This window comes from Cydia splendana, chromosome 18 (genome assembly GCF_910591565.1).
Source record: "Cydia splendana chromosome 18, ilCydSple1.2, whole genome shotgun sequence".
NCBI classification, from domain to species: Eukaryota; Metazoa; Arthropoda; class Insecta; order Lepidoptera; family Tortricidae; genus Cydia; species Cydia splendana.
The window spans coordinates 7,458,761-7,479,692 of record NC_085977.1 but is presented as its reverse complement, the minus strand read 5'-3'; the positions used below and the strand labels follow the sequence as shown (position 1 = coordinate 7,479,692).

General features: G+C 39.6%; 1 protein-coding gene and 1 long non-coding RNA gene across 2 annotated transcripts in view; one reads left to right on the top strand and one right to left on the bottom strand.

Annotated features, from left to right (window-relative positions):
- The window catches only part of LOC134799486 (uncharacterized), a 458,421-nt gene that overhangs the window by 219,344 nt on the left and 218,145 nt on the right, over window positions 1–20,932 (top strand). The window lies entirely within an intron of this gene.
- The window catches only part of LOC134799480 (cell adhesion molecule Dscam2-like), a 95,963-nt gene continuing 91,731 nt past the window's right edge, over window positions 16,701–20,932 (bottom strand). The window contains exons 34-35 of the mRNA XM_063771892.1: window positions 17,993–18,100; window positions 16,701–16,889 (exon numbers count right to left, since the gene is read on the bottom strand). Coding sequence (XP_063627962.1) covers window positions 16,765–16,889; window positions 17,993–18,100 — 233 coding nt within the window. The 3' untranslated portion in view covers window positions 16,701–16,764. The remainder of the gene's footprint in view (window positions 16,890–17,992; window positions 18,101–20,932) is intronic.

Here is a 20,932-nt window from a genome sequence, read left to right as displayed (position 1 = left end):
GAGTGCGGCCATGTAGTGTGCTGCCAGAGATCTTAAAGAGTTTAAAAATTTAAAGAGTTTATCTTGAGTTTAAAGAGTTAAAGAGTTTATTTTGGGTTTAAAGAGTTTATTTTGAGTTTAAAGAGTTTAGTGTTTATTTTCAGTTTAAAGAGTTTATTTTGAGTTTAAAGAGTTTATTTTGAGTTTATGAGTTTATTTTGAGTTTAAAGAGTTTATTTTGAGTATTTTGAGTTTAAAGAGTTTATTTTGAGTTTAAAGAGTTTATTTTGAGTTTAAAGAGTTTATTTTGAGTTTAAAGAGTTTCTTTTGAGTTTAAAGAGTTTCTTTTGAGTTTAAAGAGTTTCTTTTGAGTTTAAAGAGTTTATTTTGAGTTTAAAGAGTTTATTTTGAGTTTAAAGAGTTTATTTTGAGTTTAAAGAGTTTATTTTGAGTTTAAAGAGTTTATTTTGAGTTTAAAGAGTTTATTTTGAGTTTAAAGAGTTTATTTTGAGTTTAAAGAGTTTATTTTGAGTGTAAATAATTTGAGTTTAAAGAGTTTATTATGAGTGAAAATAATTTGAGTTTAAAGAGTTTATTATGAGTTTAAATAAGTGTAGGGTGAGAAGAAAGTTTAACAACCAATCATGCAGCGCACTGAAATTTAATTACAGGGTAAAATGGATTCCAATATTGACACCCCGAGATCACCTAGACTGCCGTCACGAGCAAGACTGATGCAGAGTCGCGGTAGACGCTGGAGGTTAGCGACGGTGAATCTACCACAGAGGACGCTGTGGACTGCGACAGCCGAGCGCGAGAACAGCCTGAATACAGATGTCGTCACCACAGCAGGCGCTGACGACGAGGGCCTCTCTCAGATGACCCGCACGAAGAAGGACCGCGGGAGTCAAGGCGACGCTCAAGAAGGACCTACAGTAGAGGACGTCATCAAGCATGTAACTAGTATTGTAATTTGAAAAAAAAAAATGTTTGATTTCAGAGAGAAAATATTAGATAATTGCAACTGTTAATTACAAACCTGATTAAGCCATTAATGTAATTACGTAGCTTCCCCAAAACATTATACCCATAAACAGTTCTTACATTTACCATAAAAGGTCTAAAAATTTGATTATTGATGTCAGTTATTATGGCTCATACTGTGGTAGTTGTCTCTTTCTTCTTATTCTGATATATTAGGCTAAATTGTATTGCTCGTGCCATGTTTGTTATAAGTATGTTACAGTACTAAAATCAATGCAATGAAATTTGGGCTTATTCTATAAGTACGTGCCGATAATAATGTCTGTAATCCTGCGTGTAATAAGCTAAAATAACTAATCGTATGGGGTTGACAGTGTGGACGACGTATTTCGTGAACGTTAACATGATCAGTAGTATAAGTAGGTATTTAAATAGGTATCCCTTTTTATGTAATAGTAATACTAGTCTGAAGAATGAATACCGTTTACATCTGCAATACCGGATACCATGAGTAAATTAAATAATTTGAAGTTTACCTCTACTAGAGTTGCTGTAATTCTTTGTATTATTTTATTGTATTCTGGTGTACAATGAAGAGTATTGGTATTGTATAAACAGACTAGTCTAACTATAATAGGATTGAAAAGGCATCTGGCAACACGGCCGAGTGTGATATTATTGTTGATCGTGCACCGGAGGTAGCACGCAGTCGGATGGCCGAGTGTGATATTTCATAAGATTTCAAGAATAAATTATAATTATTTTGTGTGCGTTATGTTAAACTTATGGCATTCAGTGGGTAGTGATTAGAAATGTGATTTGTGTTTACCCGAATATTTGTTAATTAATATGTCGGTAGTCGCGAAAATGACCCTACTCTCCTACCCGCCAATTCAAATGATGAAAAAGTATAAATGTAACTTACCATGAGATGGAAGGGGCATTCTCGCTTTGGCGCTTGAACCGGTAACATTGAGTAGGAAGGCTTACTGCTTGTTAAGTTAAGAATGTCGAAAGTGTTGAAGTAGGAACTTAGAGTAAAATAAAGGCAATTGATTGTACGAAGGACTTTGATTCTTCACAGTACCGACTATTGATTTGGCCGACTAGCCGACTAGCCGACTAATCGGCGCTCGAATGGCCGATTAGTCGGCGATCATTGGTTTCGTATAAGTTCAGGTGAAAAACAATAGATTTGCTCCTATGGTTGCGCTATATTCATCATAATTTAGCTTGGCTAAAAGGTGTTGTCTACAGGTTCAAAGACCTATCACAAGAATCCTCGTTCAATTTCTGTCTTTAGTTTATGTTTCTGTCTTTTATTTTATGATCCTGAGCAGACCGTCAATACAGCTTGTAGGAGGTATTTCCAAGGTATTTTCCCGTACGTAGTCGCCAGTTAAGAACCTATCCCCTGTGGTCAGCGTCTTTACGAGCAACGTGCCCTGACTAAGTCTCTAAATTTTGCAATAACATGAATAGTTCCTCATGGCTCCACCAATAAAAAAAAACAAAAACTGAATAATAATAAAAAAATATAACTATCGAACTTGCACGTGAAATTACACGAGAATCAGTTGAGATCGACCTGTAGAGGAAAACACCAGCTCACCAACATACGATACTAAATTTTCGTTTGCACCCTGAATAGGCATTTTAGTAAAATAAACATAAAACATATGGTGAATATTGACTGTTGATTTCTTTTTTTTTCTGTTTTTCTTTCACTTATAAAGTGCCGACTAATCGGCCATTTTTGCCGACTAGTCGCCGACTACAAATGTGGCCGGATAGTCGGCTTTTCCGACTAGTCGGCGACTAGTCGGTACATCCCTACTTAAAATCCAATAGCTGTCGCGTTCAGATATAATGTGTTTTTTTGTCTGGATGCTACCGACTCGACCTCGACCTGCATGGGCTTGGCACGTTGTGGGGAAAGTTAATCTTTTTGCCTATTTTGCATTGGAAATATCGTTCCCGATATAACTGCGTCAAGCTTTCCTAGAAAAGAAAATCGATGCGAGATTGCTTATGATTTAATGAATAAACTAGCGGATATCCGTATCGACGTCGTGAATAATATAAAGAAAGGCTTCGTGGAAATAAATCTTTAGTGCATTTTTTTACCGTACCCCATTTCTAAACAAGTACCTGTTCAAATTAAATTGCTTGGGGCGTACAATCATAGGTTTAAAAAATCACAGGTAGGTACAGTCGACGTCAAAGATATGTTTACACTTTTTGCCTTATTTCAAAGGAGTAAGGTGCAAAAGTGTAAACATAATTATCTTTGACGTCGATTGTATAACTATCGTATTATACCTACATCATAAAAATATTTCTTACACACAAACTAAATTCATAATTCAAAAACCGCAAATAACGGCCAGCATGGAGATAAACTGTTTTGTTACTCGTACAACAAATTTATTGCTTCGTGAAAATGTTATTATTGCCTAATAATAATATCCAAATCTATTTTCTTATGAATTTCTACAAAGTTCAAGAGTTAGATGGACTCTATTATTCCACTATAAACCTGAAATATTTAATATATTAAAGGTATTTCAACACACTCAGCAAGAACGCGAGGACTGATATTAGGTAAGTAGGTAATTAACAGTGAAGTACTATTTGTTTCTAGCGAGAATAAGTTTCCCGTAACCATACAGCTGTAAAGTTGTAAGCACGAATTGCCCCTCTAAAGGGGCTCTACAAATCTAAAGCATACCTAAACCAATCTTATTAACTGTCTTCATCACACTTTCTCGTCTGTCCCTATTTGAGGCAGTTTATCCTAGCGCTAAACAGCCAAAATATTCAAATAGCCTAACTAGGTTTGAGGTTATAATGTAGGAAAGCCGCCATCTTGATTTAAAAACGGCCTATGCGCCATGACTGGTGCACGTATAGTCAAAGACTAGCTGTTGCCCGCGACTTCGTCCGCGTGGACTACTTTTCCGCGTTACTTTTCTTGCATTCTAATAATATGCTCTTATACAACGATTCAAGTCCCGCACTTAAAAAAATGTTTGACGTTCATACAAACTTTCATCCCCTTTTTCACCACCTTAAGGGATGAATTTAGACAAACGCTGAAATTAGTTATCTTCTCTTTTAATGAAATAAGTTTTTACGAAATTAAATATTCCTAGCTTAAAATAAAACTTGACCCAATACAAATTTTCAACCCCCTTTTAACCCTTTTAAGGAATGAATTTTTAAAAACCCTGAAATTACTTTTTTTGTATTCTAATAATATGCCCTTATACAAAGATTGAAGTTCCGCACTCACAAAATATTTGATCTCCATACAAACTTTCAACCCCTTTCTCACGACCTTGGGGGATGAATTTTAATAAATGCTTAAATTCGTTTTCTTGTTTTGGAATTTAATACCTTTTTGCATAGTTTCAAGTTCCTAGCTTAAAATTAAATTTGCATCCCAAGACGAACTTTTATCCCCTTTTTAACCCCCTTAGGGGTTGAATTTCCAAAAACCTTGCAATTACTTTTTTCGTAATCGGCTATTATGCCTTTCTAAGAAGTTTCAAAGCATTTGTAATGGATTCAAACTTTAAACCCCCTTTTAACCCTTTTAGGCGATACATTTTACAAAACGCTGAAATTACTTTTCTTGCCTTCTAATAATATCCCCAAATACAAAGATTCAAGTCCCGCGTTCGAAAAAATGTTTGAAATCCATACAAACTTTCAACCCCCTTTTCACCACCTTAGGGGATGAATTTTCAAAAACGCTGGAATTAGTTTTCTTGTATTTTAATTTAATACCTTATTGCAAAGTTTCAAGTTCCTAGCTTAAAATAAAATTTGCACCCCAAGACGAACTTTCATCCCATTTGTAACCCCCCTTAGGGGTTGAATTTCCAAAAACGTTGCAATTACTTTTTTTTGTAATCGGCTGTTATGCCTTTCTAAGAAGTTTCAAAGCATTTGTAATGGATTCAAACTTTCAACCCCTTTTTATCCCTGTTAGAGGATGAATTTTACAAAACGCTGAAATTACTTTTCTTGTCTTCTAATAATATCCCCAAATACAAAGATTCAAGTCCCGCGCTCGAAAAAATGTTTGATATCCATACAAACTTTCAACCCCTTTTTCACCACCTTAGGGGATGAATTTTCAAAAACGCTGAAATTAGTTTTCTTATATTTTAATTTAATACCTTTTTACAAAGTTTCAAGTTCCTAGCTTAAAATAAAATTTGCACCCTATGTCGAAATTTCATCCCCTTTTTAACCCCCTTAGGGGTTAAATTTTCAAAAACCTGGCAATTACTTTTTTTTGTAATCGGCTATTATGCCTTTCTAAGAAGTTTCAAAGCATTTGTAATGGATTCAAACTTTCAACCCCTTTTTAACCCTGTTAGGGGATGAATTTTACAAAACGCTGTAATTACTTTTCTTGTCTTCTAATAATATCCCCAAATACAAAGATTCAAGTCCCGCGCTCGAAATAATTTTTGATATCCATACAAACTTTCAACCCCTTTTTCACCACCTTAAGGGATGAATTTTCAAAAACGCTGAAATTAGTTTTCGTGTATTTTAATAATATATCTTTTTACGAAGTTTCAAATTCCTAGCTTAAAATAAAACTTGAACCCCATACAAACTTTCATCCCCTTTTTAACCCCCTTAGGGGTTGAATTTCTCAAAATCGCTTCTTATCTCTTGTACACTTTATAAATGTAATCTGGTGTGAAAATTTCAACTTTCTATCTTTTGTAGTTTCGGCTCTGCGTTGATGAATCAGTCAGTCAGTCAGTCAGTCAGTCAGTCAGTCAGGACACTTGCATTTATATATATAGATAAAGAGATAAACACATCGCTTTATCACAGTGGGGTAAGGTGCAAAATTGTAACGTATATTTGAAGTCGAGTATAAGTACTTGGGACATTTTATTAATTTTCCAAAGCGCGGCAAGCGGCGGTAGCTTGCACATTAAATTAGAATCCTAACCATATGTAATTTCAGTGCAGACCAATGTGGACTTTGCCTGAATACTAGACTAGTGCTCGCAGTTGTGCTGAGACTTGAACAGGGACTCTATTCGAGTATAAATAATTCTATTTATATTAAATCTGCGTTAAAAAATCATAAAGAAGATAGAATGATGGAAACTTTTCCATCATTCTATCTTCTTTATGATTTTTTTTATGGTTTTGTCTACTTAGACAAAACTAAAACTACCTATATATTATATTTAAATTGCCTACTTCAAAACCATTTATCAAAAAATATTTAAAAAAATATAAATTTGAAAAATATATTTAAACAAATATAAATTATACATAAATTACTTAAATCTGCTTAGGTTTCCAGGCTTTCGATATATTTTAAGTAAATACCTACCTATGTCTCAAAACATTTTTCCATTTAATTCAGACTACTAAGGAGGATAAATACAAACGTATTTGCGGTTACTGTTATTCAGACCGCTGAGTTACATTAACATAAATAGGGTGATTTGGGAGACGTGAGCAGGGCCAACCCTACACAAGTACACATACACTAAATGTAAATGGATCGCTCACTATTGTTTAAGGGCGCGCTCATTCTTTCTTCCGTGGTTTAAGCGAAACAAACAAACCTTTTTCATTTTTAGGGTTCCGTACCCAAACGTCGTCTGTCCGTCTGTCTGTCACCAGGCTGTATCTCATGAACCGTGATAGCTAGGGAGTTGAATTTTCACAGATGATGTATTTCTGTTGCCGCTATAACAACAAATACTAAAAACAGAATGTAATAAATATTTACCTAAGTATGGCTCCCATACAACAAACGTGATTTATTTGCCGTTTTTTGCGTAATGGTACGGAACCCTTCGTGCGCGGGTCTGCCTCGCACTTGGCCGGTTTTTTCTTACTTTGTGTTAAGTAAAAGTTTAAATCTCTACAGCTCTCTTCATGGTCACCTTACAAAAACTTAGGTATAGATAGAGAGGGAATGCGATCGCGTTCACGCAGTCGCTAATGTAAATGTCAAATGTAAGCTTATGGTAGCCGTACAGGAGGTATGAAAAGTTTGAAACCGAAAAATACGGTACATTTCATATTAGATGCTTCACTTTTTTCCCTCGCTATATTTCATAATAACGCTTGCTCATGTAATTCAATCTAGGAGCGGTCCCGGGTGATGTCGGGTGAAATTTAATTCAGATATTCTGCCCGTTTTAGGGATTGGCCGATATTTCGATTTTTTGCTGAATCATCATTTTTGTGTTTATTCTAGAGTCCGTTCGCTTATGATGATACGGAAGTTGCACAGACTTGGCAATGCATACCTTCTACGTATAGGATGAATCACGCTAGACCGGGCCGGAGCTTCCGGCGCTTCGTTTTCGATGGAAAGCATCACGTGATCACCATTCAGCCGTCATAGATAATGACATGTCGGACGCCTCGGTCCGGCCCGGCCCGGTTTAGCGTGAGTCATCCTTAATGCAACCAGGAGTCCGATTCAGAATTAACAATATGTTATGGATTTGAACTGGTTTTGATACGAACTTGATGATCGCTCACGCTGTTTGGTGCATGCGAAATGAATTGAAAGTCGTGCGTGAGATGCTCGCTTCAAGCAATAAGACGATCACTGATTTAAACTTTCACGATTATTAAACATTATCTAACTGCACTCGGGACTTAATCGCGTATTTAAGTTTTAAAATTTACCTCCGACGTTTCGAGGACGGCGTTGTCCCCGTGGTCTCGGAGAAGACTGGCTCAAGTTGACATCAACATCTTCTAGCCGCGCGAGTTTTTCGAACTACCCGCACTTGGTCTTGTTTATCAGTTTGAACGTTTTGCGCACTAGGGATGTTACTCTGTCGACACACAACACTAAACGATATTCGATTTATCGACTGTCAATATTCGTTTCCGCTTACATTTACTAATGACTGGATTCCATGTGGATGAGATCTTTAAAACTTAAATACCTTATTAAGGCTTGGGGCTAAAGAGCTAAATAGGCTTTTTTTAGGGGCTTAATAAGGTTATTAGCCCCAAGAGTCTAGAGCTCTTAAATAGAACTAGGCTCGGGGGCTAAAGAGCTAAATAGGCTTTTAGCCTTTTAGGCGTCAAGAGATGAGGCGAGCCCTAAAAAATAGAGCTCCAAAGGCTCGAGTCTTTTGGATCACTAACCTGGACAGAAAAAAAATTATGACTTATGTGAACGTAACACTGCAGTGACGGTATTTTTTAACCGACTTCAATTTCATAGAAGGAGGAGGTTCTGTATTCGGTTGTGGCTATTTTTTTTTTTTTCTATGTACGTTCACCGATTACTCCGACATCCGTAGTCCGATTTGAGTAATTCTTTTTTTGTTTGAAAGGAGCTACTTCCGAGTTGGTCCCATTTTAATTTGGTTCTGTTCTGATGATGGGATCCATGAAGAATTGAGGGAACTCCTCAATTTTTAAAGGCACGTGTTAAGTGATTTCGGGGTTTTCTAAAGTAACTCGAGCTGCTTCCGAAAACCACCAATTTGATGTACTGCAACTGTAGCCTTACCACGAGTTTGACATTGACATATTCGCTAACGTCTTATGCATCTAAATGTAACTTTTTATGTATCTCGCTCACACTAAGGTTAGTACGAGCGAGATGCATAGGAAGTAAGTTACACACATGCTAGCGAATATATCAATGTCAAACTCGTGGTAAGCTGGTAAGGCTACTGATCGGGGGTTAGGGTTAGGAGTTAAGGGGTCAGAGATTAACGGGTCGGGGAATGGCGGTTGAAGGGTTGCTGGTTCAGGATCGAGGGGTTCCTGGATCAGGGGTTGATGTGCTGTGAGGTTGAGTGATCGGGGGGCTGAGGGATTGGGTCAGTGGCGGGGCGGGCGGATGGATTTAGTTGACAGGAATTATAATTTCCCAGACGGACTCGAGACAATTCCTGGTTCAGGGTCGAGGGGTTCCTGGATCAGGGGTTGATGTGCTGTGAGGTTGAGTGATCGGGGCGTTGAGGGATTGGGCCAGTGGCGAGGCGGAGGATGGATTTAGTGTAGTAGTGACAGGAATTATAATTTCCCAGACGGACTCGAGAAAATTCCTGATTACATACATATTTATTAAAGTAATAGGTACACGAATTTAGTGTTAAACATGATCTTGTTTTTCATTCATGCGTCGCGCTCTTAACAATGCGTTAAAACTAAAAATGGAAAAATAAAAACTTTTTACAAAAAAAAGCAAACCGACTTCAAAAAGGATGAAATAAAATATTATCCTTTTTGAAGTCTATGCGTTACCAACTGATATGTTTGAAGTCGGTGCCAAGCCAAGTAGTAACAATACCAGTCAAAATAATCAGCTTTATAGCTATAAATCCCATTAGAACTGCACTAATAACTATTACAAATGTGTAAGTAATTTTGTCTGCCCCTTTGTCGCCTTTTCATGGCTAAACAACTGAACCGCTTTAGGTGAAATTTGGCAAGAAGGTAAATTTCTTAAATTGTTTTATATTTTGAAATGTAGTCCTCTGGATAAGGGACGGGAAATTACTCAGTCCCAATCTCACACTTGCGTGCTATAGACTGTTCGAGCATTAGTAAGAAATGCTCTTTAAAAAAACCGACGAAAAAAAAATGCATTGGATTTCCACTAATGTGCCGACAAACATGGTACAGACTGCGCCAAGAAGGTTTGATCGTGTGTTCTGAGGTGTGTTCTTAGATACAATCGACGTCAAAGATATATTTACACTTTTGCACCTTACTCCTTTGTAATAAGGCGAAAAGTGTAAACATATTTTTAACGTCGACTGTACCTACAGAAAGTACGTTCATTGTCGTCGTGTAAGGCAATCCAACGTAGGTACATCCTTATCGAATCGCACCAAAATCATGGTATGCTTCAAAATTTGGCTTGGCACCGACTTCAAACATATCAGTTGGTAACGCATAGACTTCAAAAAGGATAATATTTTATTTCATCCTTTTTGAAGTCGGTTTGCTTTTTTTTGTAAAATGTTTTTATTAATTACAGTTTTTGTACGTAAAACATACCTACAGCTACCTAAAACACCTGGATCACTCCACTCCAAGCGCACCTACTTACTCCAATACGATTATATTGCAAAGATGAAGTCTCTCGGAAAAAGGGTCACGTTCGTCACAAAGTCACGAAACGTAAGTGCGTAAAAAAATATTGACGCCTTACCTCCTTGAAAAGATTGTCACGTAAGTAATGGTTAACTCAACAATCCTATCAGTTCGTACAATATGCGTTCTTATAGAACATGTCGAGTACCTAATATCTAACGCTAGAACTCTATGTTAGTACGAGCGACCGGAGCGAGCGCATACTACGTACTATTCCAATCCTTAAAACTAGACCCATAGGACGAATTTCGCAATTCGATTCGCAACAGGGGATAGAAATTACACCTCGTATGTGATCGAACCCTAACGCTTAACGAATGGCCGGCCGTTATGTAGTATTTTAACTGTTCCGGGCATCGCGCTGCTACCGCCATCTACCGGAAGTGATCGACGCTGTAGTGTGGCTACAACTATACTAAGAGCTCGCCCCGGAAAATGGTTGTAGCTTTTCTATCACTCTTGCATTTTCGAGCAATAGAAAGGCAGATTAACGATATTTCGAGTTTTGCGTTGTCCCTTTATTGTGAAGCTCTCTCTATTGTATGTATATATTCGTTAGCCTCTTCAACCATATTTTAAAACAGCAGTGTGGCGGCCTTCCTACAAATATAGGGACCAATAAACTGTAAGTAAAGTCAGAAAAACGATTAGCTTAGCACCCTTGTATATTGGTACCAGGGGTGCTAAGCGAATAATTTTGCTGACTGTATTTCTACATTAACATACATACCAATAATGTTCTGACCTTAGGGCGCCAATCATTGGGTATTTACAACTTACCTTTCAAATGTGTTTGGTGGTCAAATATCGTGGATTCAAATCTCGGTTGTGCTGTAGAGAGCAGAAAAAATCGTTCTCGAAAAAAATACAAGAATGACTGAAAATTCAGTAAGGAACAGACAAGAGGTTCAATAATGGATGGAAAATGGATGATCCGTTACATCCGTTACGTATATACATATATGCATACTATAGATCGATCGGTAAACATAGCTAGCTCATTTTGTATTCCCTCGAGAACAATATACAGCACACGCAAGGTCACTACAAAAAGCTCGTCAAATAATGAAATTTTCTAAATGGCCAGATTATGATGTGCTATTTGTATCGATCATGACTGTCAAATAATGTGTGATAACTTCGAAGATTACCTAATGTATGTACAGTCAGCAGCAGAAGTAGCTAAGCGGGCGAGGTGTTCAAAATTACTTTGACACGCTCTTATTCTATTAATAGTAGGTGTAGTGTTGAGTTTAGATAATTTTGACCGCTTAGCAACCATATAGCTACTGTACGTAGATTATTAGGTATTAAAAAGCAATGATATTTTAACTCTCGTTATACTCGTACCTATCAGCATTTATTCAATTTCGCACACTAAAATATATTAAACTCCATTTATTTCAACATTTTCTTTGTTAAAAAAGAGAACAAAGACAAAAATGCTATTAAGGCTTAATTCAAAGCTATAATTAATTTTCGATTCACGCTGTTCTCGAATCGTGTTTTTATTGGAGCGCGTTTTTCCTGAACAAACGTGCATGGCAAGGGGGTATTCTAGTGGGTGGGGGGGTGTAGTGAAATGGACGCAGCGAAAGAGTGGGGCCCTCCCGCCACCCCCAACTGACCACTGGACGAACGGATTATGAAATACTTCATTGGAAAAAAGTCCCGCAAAAAATATCAATTTTCGACCACTGTGGGAGCCCGCGGCCATTTAATTTAGCCGACGTGGACAAGCTATAAATTAGACGCTTGTTCACAAGAGGCATAACGAGTTGTTTGTTCGATGAAATACGTATCATAACAAGTATTGAATCTAGGTTTTTAATTATTTTATTTGAAGTGATGTTTGTTTTAAACTAATTACACTCACTTAATTCTCACAAACATTATTATATAAGTAATAATAATATTTAAATATAAGTAAATATCAAAGATAGAAACTATTTTTGACCGGCTGTTCGTATTTACTTATGAACTCCGGAACTCCGTTATTTCTTTGGCAAATAATTTTTTATATAATTATTATACCTTTATAATAAATATTACCTATACCTTTTATATGCGTTAGCAGCTGATTTGTTTGAAGACGATGCCAAGCCTAATAGTTAAATATTTAATGGCTAATATTTTTATTTCAGCTTTCTTCCTTTCTTATCGAACCGCACCAGAGTGCAGTTGCTGGCTCATTATATTTTTATTTTTATTTAACTTTATTAGGTAGGTACATTAAACACAACACCGTTGCTGATTGGCACAGAGGATGTGGAATGCGTCCACAAGTTCACATATCTCGGTAGTGTCGTGTCAGAGACAGGAGGAACAGAAGAGGACATCACTTCACGGATTGCCAAAGCCCGGGTAGCCTTCGCACAGCTGCGGAACGTATGGCAATCACGAAAACTGACCCGAAGAGTGAAACTGAAAATCTTTGGGTCTAATGTTAAGTCCGTATTGCTGTACGGATGTGAAACTTGGAAGGTTACAAAGGGCATTTCCAACCAGCTTCAAGTCTTCGTTAACCGATGCCTTCGTCGAATTCTCGGTATTTACTGGCCCGAGACCATCTCGAATGAGAACCTCCGAGAACGTTGCCACGAAATCCCGATCGACCAGCAGATCAAGCGCCGTAAGTGGAACTGGATTGGACACACACTCCGGAGGGGGCCCGCCATATACCTAAACAGGCCTTAGATTGGAACCCCCAAGGAAAGAGAAAGCGTGGCCGTCCCAAACAAACCTGGCGGCGTACGGTGTTAGACGAGGCGAAGAAGATCGGGAAGTCTTGGAGCGAAATGAAGCGAGAAGCTCAAGATCGATCTACATGGAGAGTCACTGTGGACGCCCTCTGCCCCATCTAGGGGACATAGGATCTTAAGTCACATTAAACAGATATCGTACAATATTCATGGGAAACATACAATTGCACATTATGGTTTAAAACCTAGCACGAGATCCAAACAAGTGTACACAGCATGTTTTACAATTAAGCGGAAATATTACAGAGAATTAAAGAACTATCTAAACATTACAAAATACTTAAGCGGGTAAGTACTTAATGAACTGTACATTAAAAAGATTAAACTTCCCAAACGAATGAATTTATTCTATATGATGTCGATTTACCTACCTACTAATATTGATTGAACATCTAACACACAAAGGAACATTCGGTAACATACTGTACCTACCTATAATACTTTAATTTTGCCCCGGAGTGCAGGTAAAAGGCACAGCAAAAGGAATATATCAAAGCACCTTGTTATTTTGGCTTTGCTGCAATCTGTGCTCGGCACCTAGGGTCGCGAGGTCGCAATATCAGCGACATCCCACGGACGTCCCGGAATGCCTTATATTGGAATCTGGCGAGATTCTGTAGCGTTATTTTTCGCGGGACCTATTGGATTTACATCACAAATTCCCTCAGATTATATTTTCCGGCACGTTGAATTTTAGTGTTATTGGAATCGATTTTTGTCGAGCAATTTTTGTGGAATCTTGAATGTGTCTCTGAAAACGGAAAACGTAACTAGAAAGAATTTTAAACGGAATGTAATCAAATGTTTACGAAGTTATCAATTAAATCATAATCATAATCACAAGTTAGTGTAGAAACATAAGTTAGTGTGTGGTTTTATGATTTTATATTATTTTTTATACTACAACTATAACCCTTGCTACGCTATAGGCGACTTAGCGCCACTTGCACGGTTAAACCGTTAACCCAGTGTCAAATTGTACTGGTTACCACGCTAACTCCGGTTGAACCGGTTAACCCCGGGTTAGTGGGATGGTGCAAGTGGCTCTTAATATCATGAAATATGCCGACAGTACAAAAGACAAAGTGACTAAATACCCTACCGCTACCGCGCATATTAACTGTACCTAAGTGACATTAGAAAAGTGACCTATAACTATTAAATTACACATTCACTATGTAATAAAGCATTTTAGTAGGTATGCCAATAATGCCTTAAGTGGGTACATCATTTTGGAAAAGAGCTGTTACTCTTCAAAGTGCTGAATGGATTTTTATGAATAACCTAAGAACCACGGCAAGGATACTAGCTTTGACGTAAAAAAACGCATCAAAATCGGTCTATCCGTTTGAAAGTTACGATGCAACAGACAGACAAACAGACTGATATTGGCGTCAAACATATAACACCCCTTTTTTGCGTCGGGGGTTAAAAATATTGTAGATAAATAGGTTTCAAATATCATTTACGATAGTTATGATTGTGAAGTACCTACAGCTGTAGTAAGGATGTTGTGCATAATTGTTTTCCCTCGTATTTTCACGGAAACGTACAAACGTGTCTTGCTATTTCATTCAGTCTAAGTACAAAAAGTACTGAGGTTGACTGAAGTAGCATGACAGATACGAACGTTTCCGAGAAAATACGAAGGAAAACAATAACGCACTACATATGTATATACTTCATAGTATTACGTATGCTGCCAAGGTAACGTTCGTAAATAATTGCGCTGAAACTGTATTTTCTGTAAATTTATATTATTTTATACTGCATTTGAAGTGCGGTTGAAAATAGGTCAATGGAATGACGTAACACAAGCGATTACAGCCAGGAGTTGCTAGCTTGAGTCACAAAAACGTTATTAGGTAGCGAAAGAATAAAAGAAACAATTTTTGCGATAAATATTTTATTTCACATTAATTAGTTTCTCAGATAGATTACTTATTCTTCGTTATGTACATAGTACAATAATATTGTCATAAAAACATTTAATAAAAATTGACTAGGGCCTGACAATATCTACATAATATTTATGTACAAATTTAAGCTCCGGTTAAAATTATTATATAAATACATCAGTCTGACTAGATTTATTTACATTATTTCATAACTGTAACACCGATCGAGTCAACTAGCTAAGATAGCCATATTATTGGTAACAATGTACTTATACTCGTAAAGTCACAACAAAATTGAACCGAACCCGAAGGTGTTAACCTTTTACCAGGCCGCACCAATCTACAAGGCTGTCCCAAAAAAATCAAATATATTCGAATTAATCCAGCTTTGATGATTCATTTGGAAACAAATCACATTTCCTGAAAGGGCAATTTAATTTGAACCTTAAATCGGAATGCTTAAGTTGAAATTCTATTGGCGCATATGTGGTCGAGAAATCGGACTAAATATGCCTGGAAAAGGGTTAAAGAAATATTTCCTATACTTAACTATAATTGGGATGAATTGATACAGGGGATTCTAATGGTGCCCCAGTCTCGAGCAGAAAATTGTGCCCCAGGCTTCATTATTAATTGCAAATAATTATTATGTTTCTGTAACATAATTTTAAAGGTTAGTAAAGTTGAAAAAATTTTTTTTGGCAATTTTCGGGTATGCGTTTGTCATCTCGGGCACATTTTTGAGGCCGGGACTTGACGGACAAAGGATGTACCTACATGAATCGTGATCTCGTGTGACCATTATTCTACTTTTCTATTTCAAAATAAGTTAGCTTAGTTTGCAAATTGGCTACAATTAGATACCTGTCAATAGTGAATACTTAGGCAGTAGAATATAAATTGAATATGAACTATTTCAGTGTAAAATGGCAGTAAAGGAATCTTTAGCTAAAGTGTCATACTATGGAACTTGCTAACTATGTAAACAAAAGTCACTAGTAAATTCATCATTCAGAGACAATTTCAATATGGCGGTTTGTTTACATAGTTAGCAAGTTCCATAGAATGACACTTTAAGTTATACTTATAGTTATAGAACAGACCACCTATCTACTTAATCTACTTAATTTAATTAATTATTCAATTTAATCTATTTGAATTTGATTCAACGATTTCTGTTGGCAACGAGTCATAGAACAAGGGCTGTGATTGTTACAATCTGCGTGACTTTAAATGTCTATTTGGCACATTTTGTGGCAATACGTTCTTCTATAAAACTCACATGACACGATTCTTAACCTTTTAACCGTTTAGAATTTATCATCGAGCGTGCTCGTGTCGCCGCCGGTACGAAGTTACACGGCGGTTAAAAGGTTAAAATAATAACTGCACATTAGGTCATGTTCAATTTGACATGGGTCTAAATTTGACAACAAAAAACTTAAGAGTTATAAATTTAGAGTTGAATTTTGATTTCTCAGTGTGTTGTAAAGGTTGGTTATATATAAAAGCCTATTAAACTTAATTTAAATATTTGGACTGCAATTCTTATTACAAAATCATGAACTGGATATACACATGGAAGAACCAGATTAGTAAAAGAAAGCAATCTGATTGCTTTACGATTCATGGCATGTCAAAAACATTTAAATAGCCTGTTAATGTTTTTTACAATGAGCATTCCATGTAGGTAATTAAATATTTTCAGATCCTGAAATAATAATGTTGGTTACTAAAATGACGTTATATGGCGTTAAGTGGTCAGATAAAGTCAGTCCATGAAAAGTCTGCAGCGGATTTGATAGCCCACGCAGTGCACGTGTTATTTGAAACGTCAAACTTCTATGAAATTATGACGTATAAATGACACTTGCACTGCGTGGGCTATCAAATCCGCTGCAGACTATTCTTGGTCCGACTCTAGGGTCCAAAGTACGTGTTTCTAAATTTCATTTTAATTTAACTTGTTTATTATGCGATATGCATGTTTGTTTGTAGCCTTCACGCTAGCTGTGCTCATGATGGGTCCGCGGAGACAGTGAACCGGGTCCGGACTCGGCGCTGGAGTCGCCAGCATACACTTCTGAAAATCCGCCCCCGCTGCCGCCTCCGCCGCCGCTGCCTGCACCGCCTAATCATAGTTAGGTAAGGTAATATTCATGTAAGAAGAGATTTTACTCATAAAAATAAAACGCAAATTCAAAAACAAGAGAATAATTCAGGTAGATGTGAGCACGCAAACCTTTTTAATTGTATTTAATATTATTGTGGTGTTGGCGGAGGATGGAAAGGATTAGCTGGACTGAAAAGAAGACGAATGAAGAGGTCCTGAGTATTATAGGAGAAAAGCGATGCTTATTAAATGCAATAAGAAATAGGAGAGGCATGATGGTAGGACACGTTATACGGCATGACAACTTTTTCCTAAACATCCTAGAAGGCAGGGTTGAAAAGACAAAAGAAGAAGGGAGACCTAGAATTACTTATCTCAGCCAAATAAAAAGTAATGCGTCGTATGAGGAAGTTAAAAGACTGGTACAAGAAATAAATGGTTGGCGATTACTCCACCGACAAGAGCAAAGCTCGTAAGTTATGATGATGGATGATGATATTATAAATGTACAATGTTGGATGCAATCCTTTTGCCCAGAGCATAGAATTCGAAGCGCATTCAACGCGATAAAACCTTTAATGTATAAAATTTTGGCACAAATAAAATTGATCGTAATTTCTCTTCAATAAAATGTTGCAGATCCGCCGGCATAATTGATTGTTATTATTGTTGACGTCACGTCATACATAATATCTTGCACACCGAAGCGTGCAAAAGTATCTGACACAATTTTAATGATCTCTCATAAGAGCTCTTAAGAGATTAATGAAAGCAATAGCGTATTAAATATTTCGTGCTATATTGTCGAACAAACCTGGTTGTTGTTAAGTTATTTTATATAGCTTTGGTTTTTAATACAGTTCTTGATATATGTTAATCGAGCATTTTTCAGGCAATGTTTCTTTTATACAGACTTTTATTTGTATGTATTATGTAAACTGTTAAAATGTATATAAACACTTTATTGTACATAAGATAGGTTAAATTACATATACTTATATATAATGTGCAAAGGTTTTTTTTACGTTAGTTAGACATTATTAGTAAGTAATTCAACTTGAGAAAGGAAAATAATTTAATACTTCTAGTCAAGGTTGTATGTGTTTATAAAATGTAATTACCATGGTGTGCGAGGGGCACGCAGTAGGAGGTGCCAGCGCAGTGTCTCGGCCGCACCTTCTCGTAGCGACTGAGCTGCTGCAGCTCGCAGTCCGAGTGGTGCTTCTCGACTGTTAAACAAACATGCTTCTATTTAGAACAAATAGGCGGGTACAGAGAGCCTACCGCGAACAACGAAGTATGCAAGTTTCGGGCATTTTTTCTCTTTTAACCCAATGCTCTCTCCTGACCGATTTCGGCCATAGCGACTGTGTGCTCTGGAGTAGGCAATTTTTAACTCGTGTTATTAGAGTGTAGGTGTAGCTGATCCACTCTTAAGGCATAATTAGAGTGACAGAGATAGTTGCTCAAAATGTACAAACTTCGATTATCACGGTTATAGCCCAGAAACTATAAGCGTTCATGATTCATGAGATACTGGCATTTATCGTTGACGGCACAGCTGCTACAAACGCTAGAATGGAAGTTAAAACGTGGAATATGGCCAAGATAATAAATGTCTACAGATGTAGTTCATACCTAATTGTTTTCCATCGTATTTTCTCGGAAACGTTCATATTTGTCATGCTACTTCAGCCAACCTCAGTACTTTTTGTACCGATACTGACTAAAATAGCAAGACACGTTCGTACGTTTCCGTGAAAATACGATGGAAAATGTTTATGCACTACATCCGTAGTTTGAATGATACTTTGTAAACACGTACACGAGACAAAAATGAGACGTGATCATGACATACCTAATCATGGAGTTTTCAAGTTTTACTCTAATATACATTTTGTAACCAAAACAGAAATATGTACTTATTATGTGTTCCGTATTCTACGTCAGAGGTCTTCATTGAGAGAGTAACGCCTCCGGTGTCCGATAGATGCCGCTAGCGTCTATGTAGTCGCTCCGCCCCACGCCGTGACGTAGTTCCGCTTCCCCTCCCTGCGAACCGTCGTTGCTCGCTTTCCGCGACTCGCCGCCATGGCATTGTTTCGTCGACCGTCTTGTCCGATGGTCCGCAAATTTTTTTGCGTACATTTTTGCAGCATGGTGCTTTAAAATTTCCGAACCAAAGCTTGTTCCATTAAATAGTAAGATATAGCAGAGATCGCTATTATTAGTCTTTTGGCGATCTCGCGATCGAAAGTGTTTTTCGATTCTACCCACTTTTTATTTTTATTTTTATGGCTAAATGAATTTTTACATACCATGTTGCTAAAATCGTTACCGTTAACAAGCCTGGGAGTACCTCGTGTTGTTAGTTGCGCATTGTAAATGCCTACTTTGACAGGCACGGTTCTCAGGCGGGTCGCGCATTTTCGAGATCGAAGTAGGAAGTGCGTTAGTAGTTTTTTATCAACAAGTGGTAACGTAAGTCGCTCCGCGTTCGGAGAGGAAACGTGCGGTCATCGTGCCTGCGGCGGCGGGTGCGGCGCCCGGGCGGCGCGGAGGCGGACAGCCTGCGCGCGCTGCTGTTGGGTGCCGCGCTTCAATAGGACTGATAAGGAGGTTTGGATTGTCTCGAACCATCCGGTGAGCCAGTTTAATGATATTATAGTTTTATTTGGCGTTCAGAAGCGACGCGACAGGGAAGCCCCCGCCCCCGTGGCACCGGCGCCGCCGACTTTCTTCTGCTGTCGTCCGAGGTGACTCCGAGACGCCGCGACGCTGCGGGCCGGGGCCCGAGGTGTCGCGGTGCGGGCGCTTCCAGTCCGAGACTCCGAGAGAACACGCCCGCTCCTGTTGCTGCGGTCCGGCGCGGGTGGATTACACCTCTCGATCCCGTCCTGGCGCAAAGGTGAAGGCGGACCGCTCCTGCGTCCCGACTGCTCGAAGTGGAAGGAAGGTAAGTTACGTGGAAGCAGTGGAAACATTACAGTACAGCGGCGGTGCCGTTCGCCCGTCGGTTGCCGTCCGTCATAGCGTCGCTGGTGACCTACGCGCCGGTGGAGGCCACTACGATGACGCCGCCGAGGGCAACAGTGTCGCCGTGATGATGCGTACAACTACGAGCCAGCCGCCACGCGCACACTTCACCCCCCCCCCCGAGCCAGCGGAGGACGCTACGATGGCGCTGCCCGCCACACGCATCGGCGCCTCCCGTGCAGGTAACGTCCGTCATGTGCACCGGCGCCTGTCGAGCTGGCCGCCACGATGGCGCCTCTCGCCTCACGTACCAGCGCCTCCCGAGCCGGCGGCGGCGGTCGCCACGATGGCGCCGCCCTCCTCACGGCTTTCGAGCTATTAGCTGCTACTATGGCGCCACCTGAACCTAGCGGAGACCGCCTCACGTACCGGTGCCTCCCGAGCTGGCCGCTACGATGGCGCCTCTCGCCTCACGCACCGGCGCCTCCCGAGCCGGCGGTGACGACCACCACGTTGGCGCCGCCCGCCTAACGCACCGGCGCCTCTCGAGCTGGCCGCCACTATGGCGCCTCTCGAGCTGGCCGCCACTATGGCGCCTCTCGCCTCACACAACAGCGCCTCCCGAGCCTGGCGGCGGCCGCCTCACGCACTGGTGCTTCCCGAGCTGGCCGCCACGATGGCGCCTCTCGCCTCACGCACCGGCGCCTCCCTAGCCGGCGGCGGCGGCCGCCACGGTGGTGCCACCCGCCTCACGCGACAGCGCCTCTCGAGCGGGCCGCCATGATGGGTCCTCGCCTCACGCACCAGCGTCTCCTGAGCCAGTGGCGGCCGCCATGATAGCGCCGCCCGCCTCGCGCACCGGTGCCTCCCGAGCCGGCCGCCACGATGGCGCCTCTCGTCTCACGAACCGGCGCCTCTCGAGCCGGCCACCACGAGGCGCCTCTCACCTAACGCACCGGCGCCTCCCGAGCGGCGGCGGTTGCCATGATGGCGCCGACAATTACGCCGATGCTGCCCACCGATGCTGCAACTACGACGATGTCGTCCCTTGCAATGGAGCCCATGTTCTGTTCGCAAGAATACCA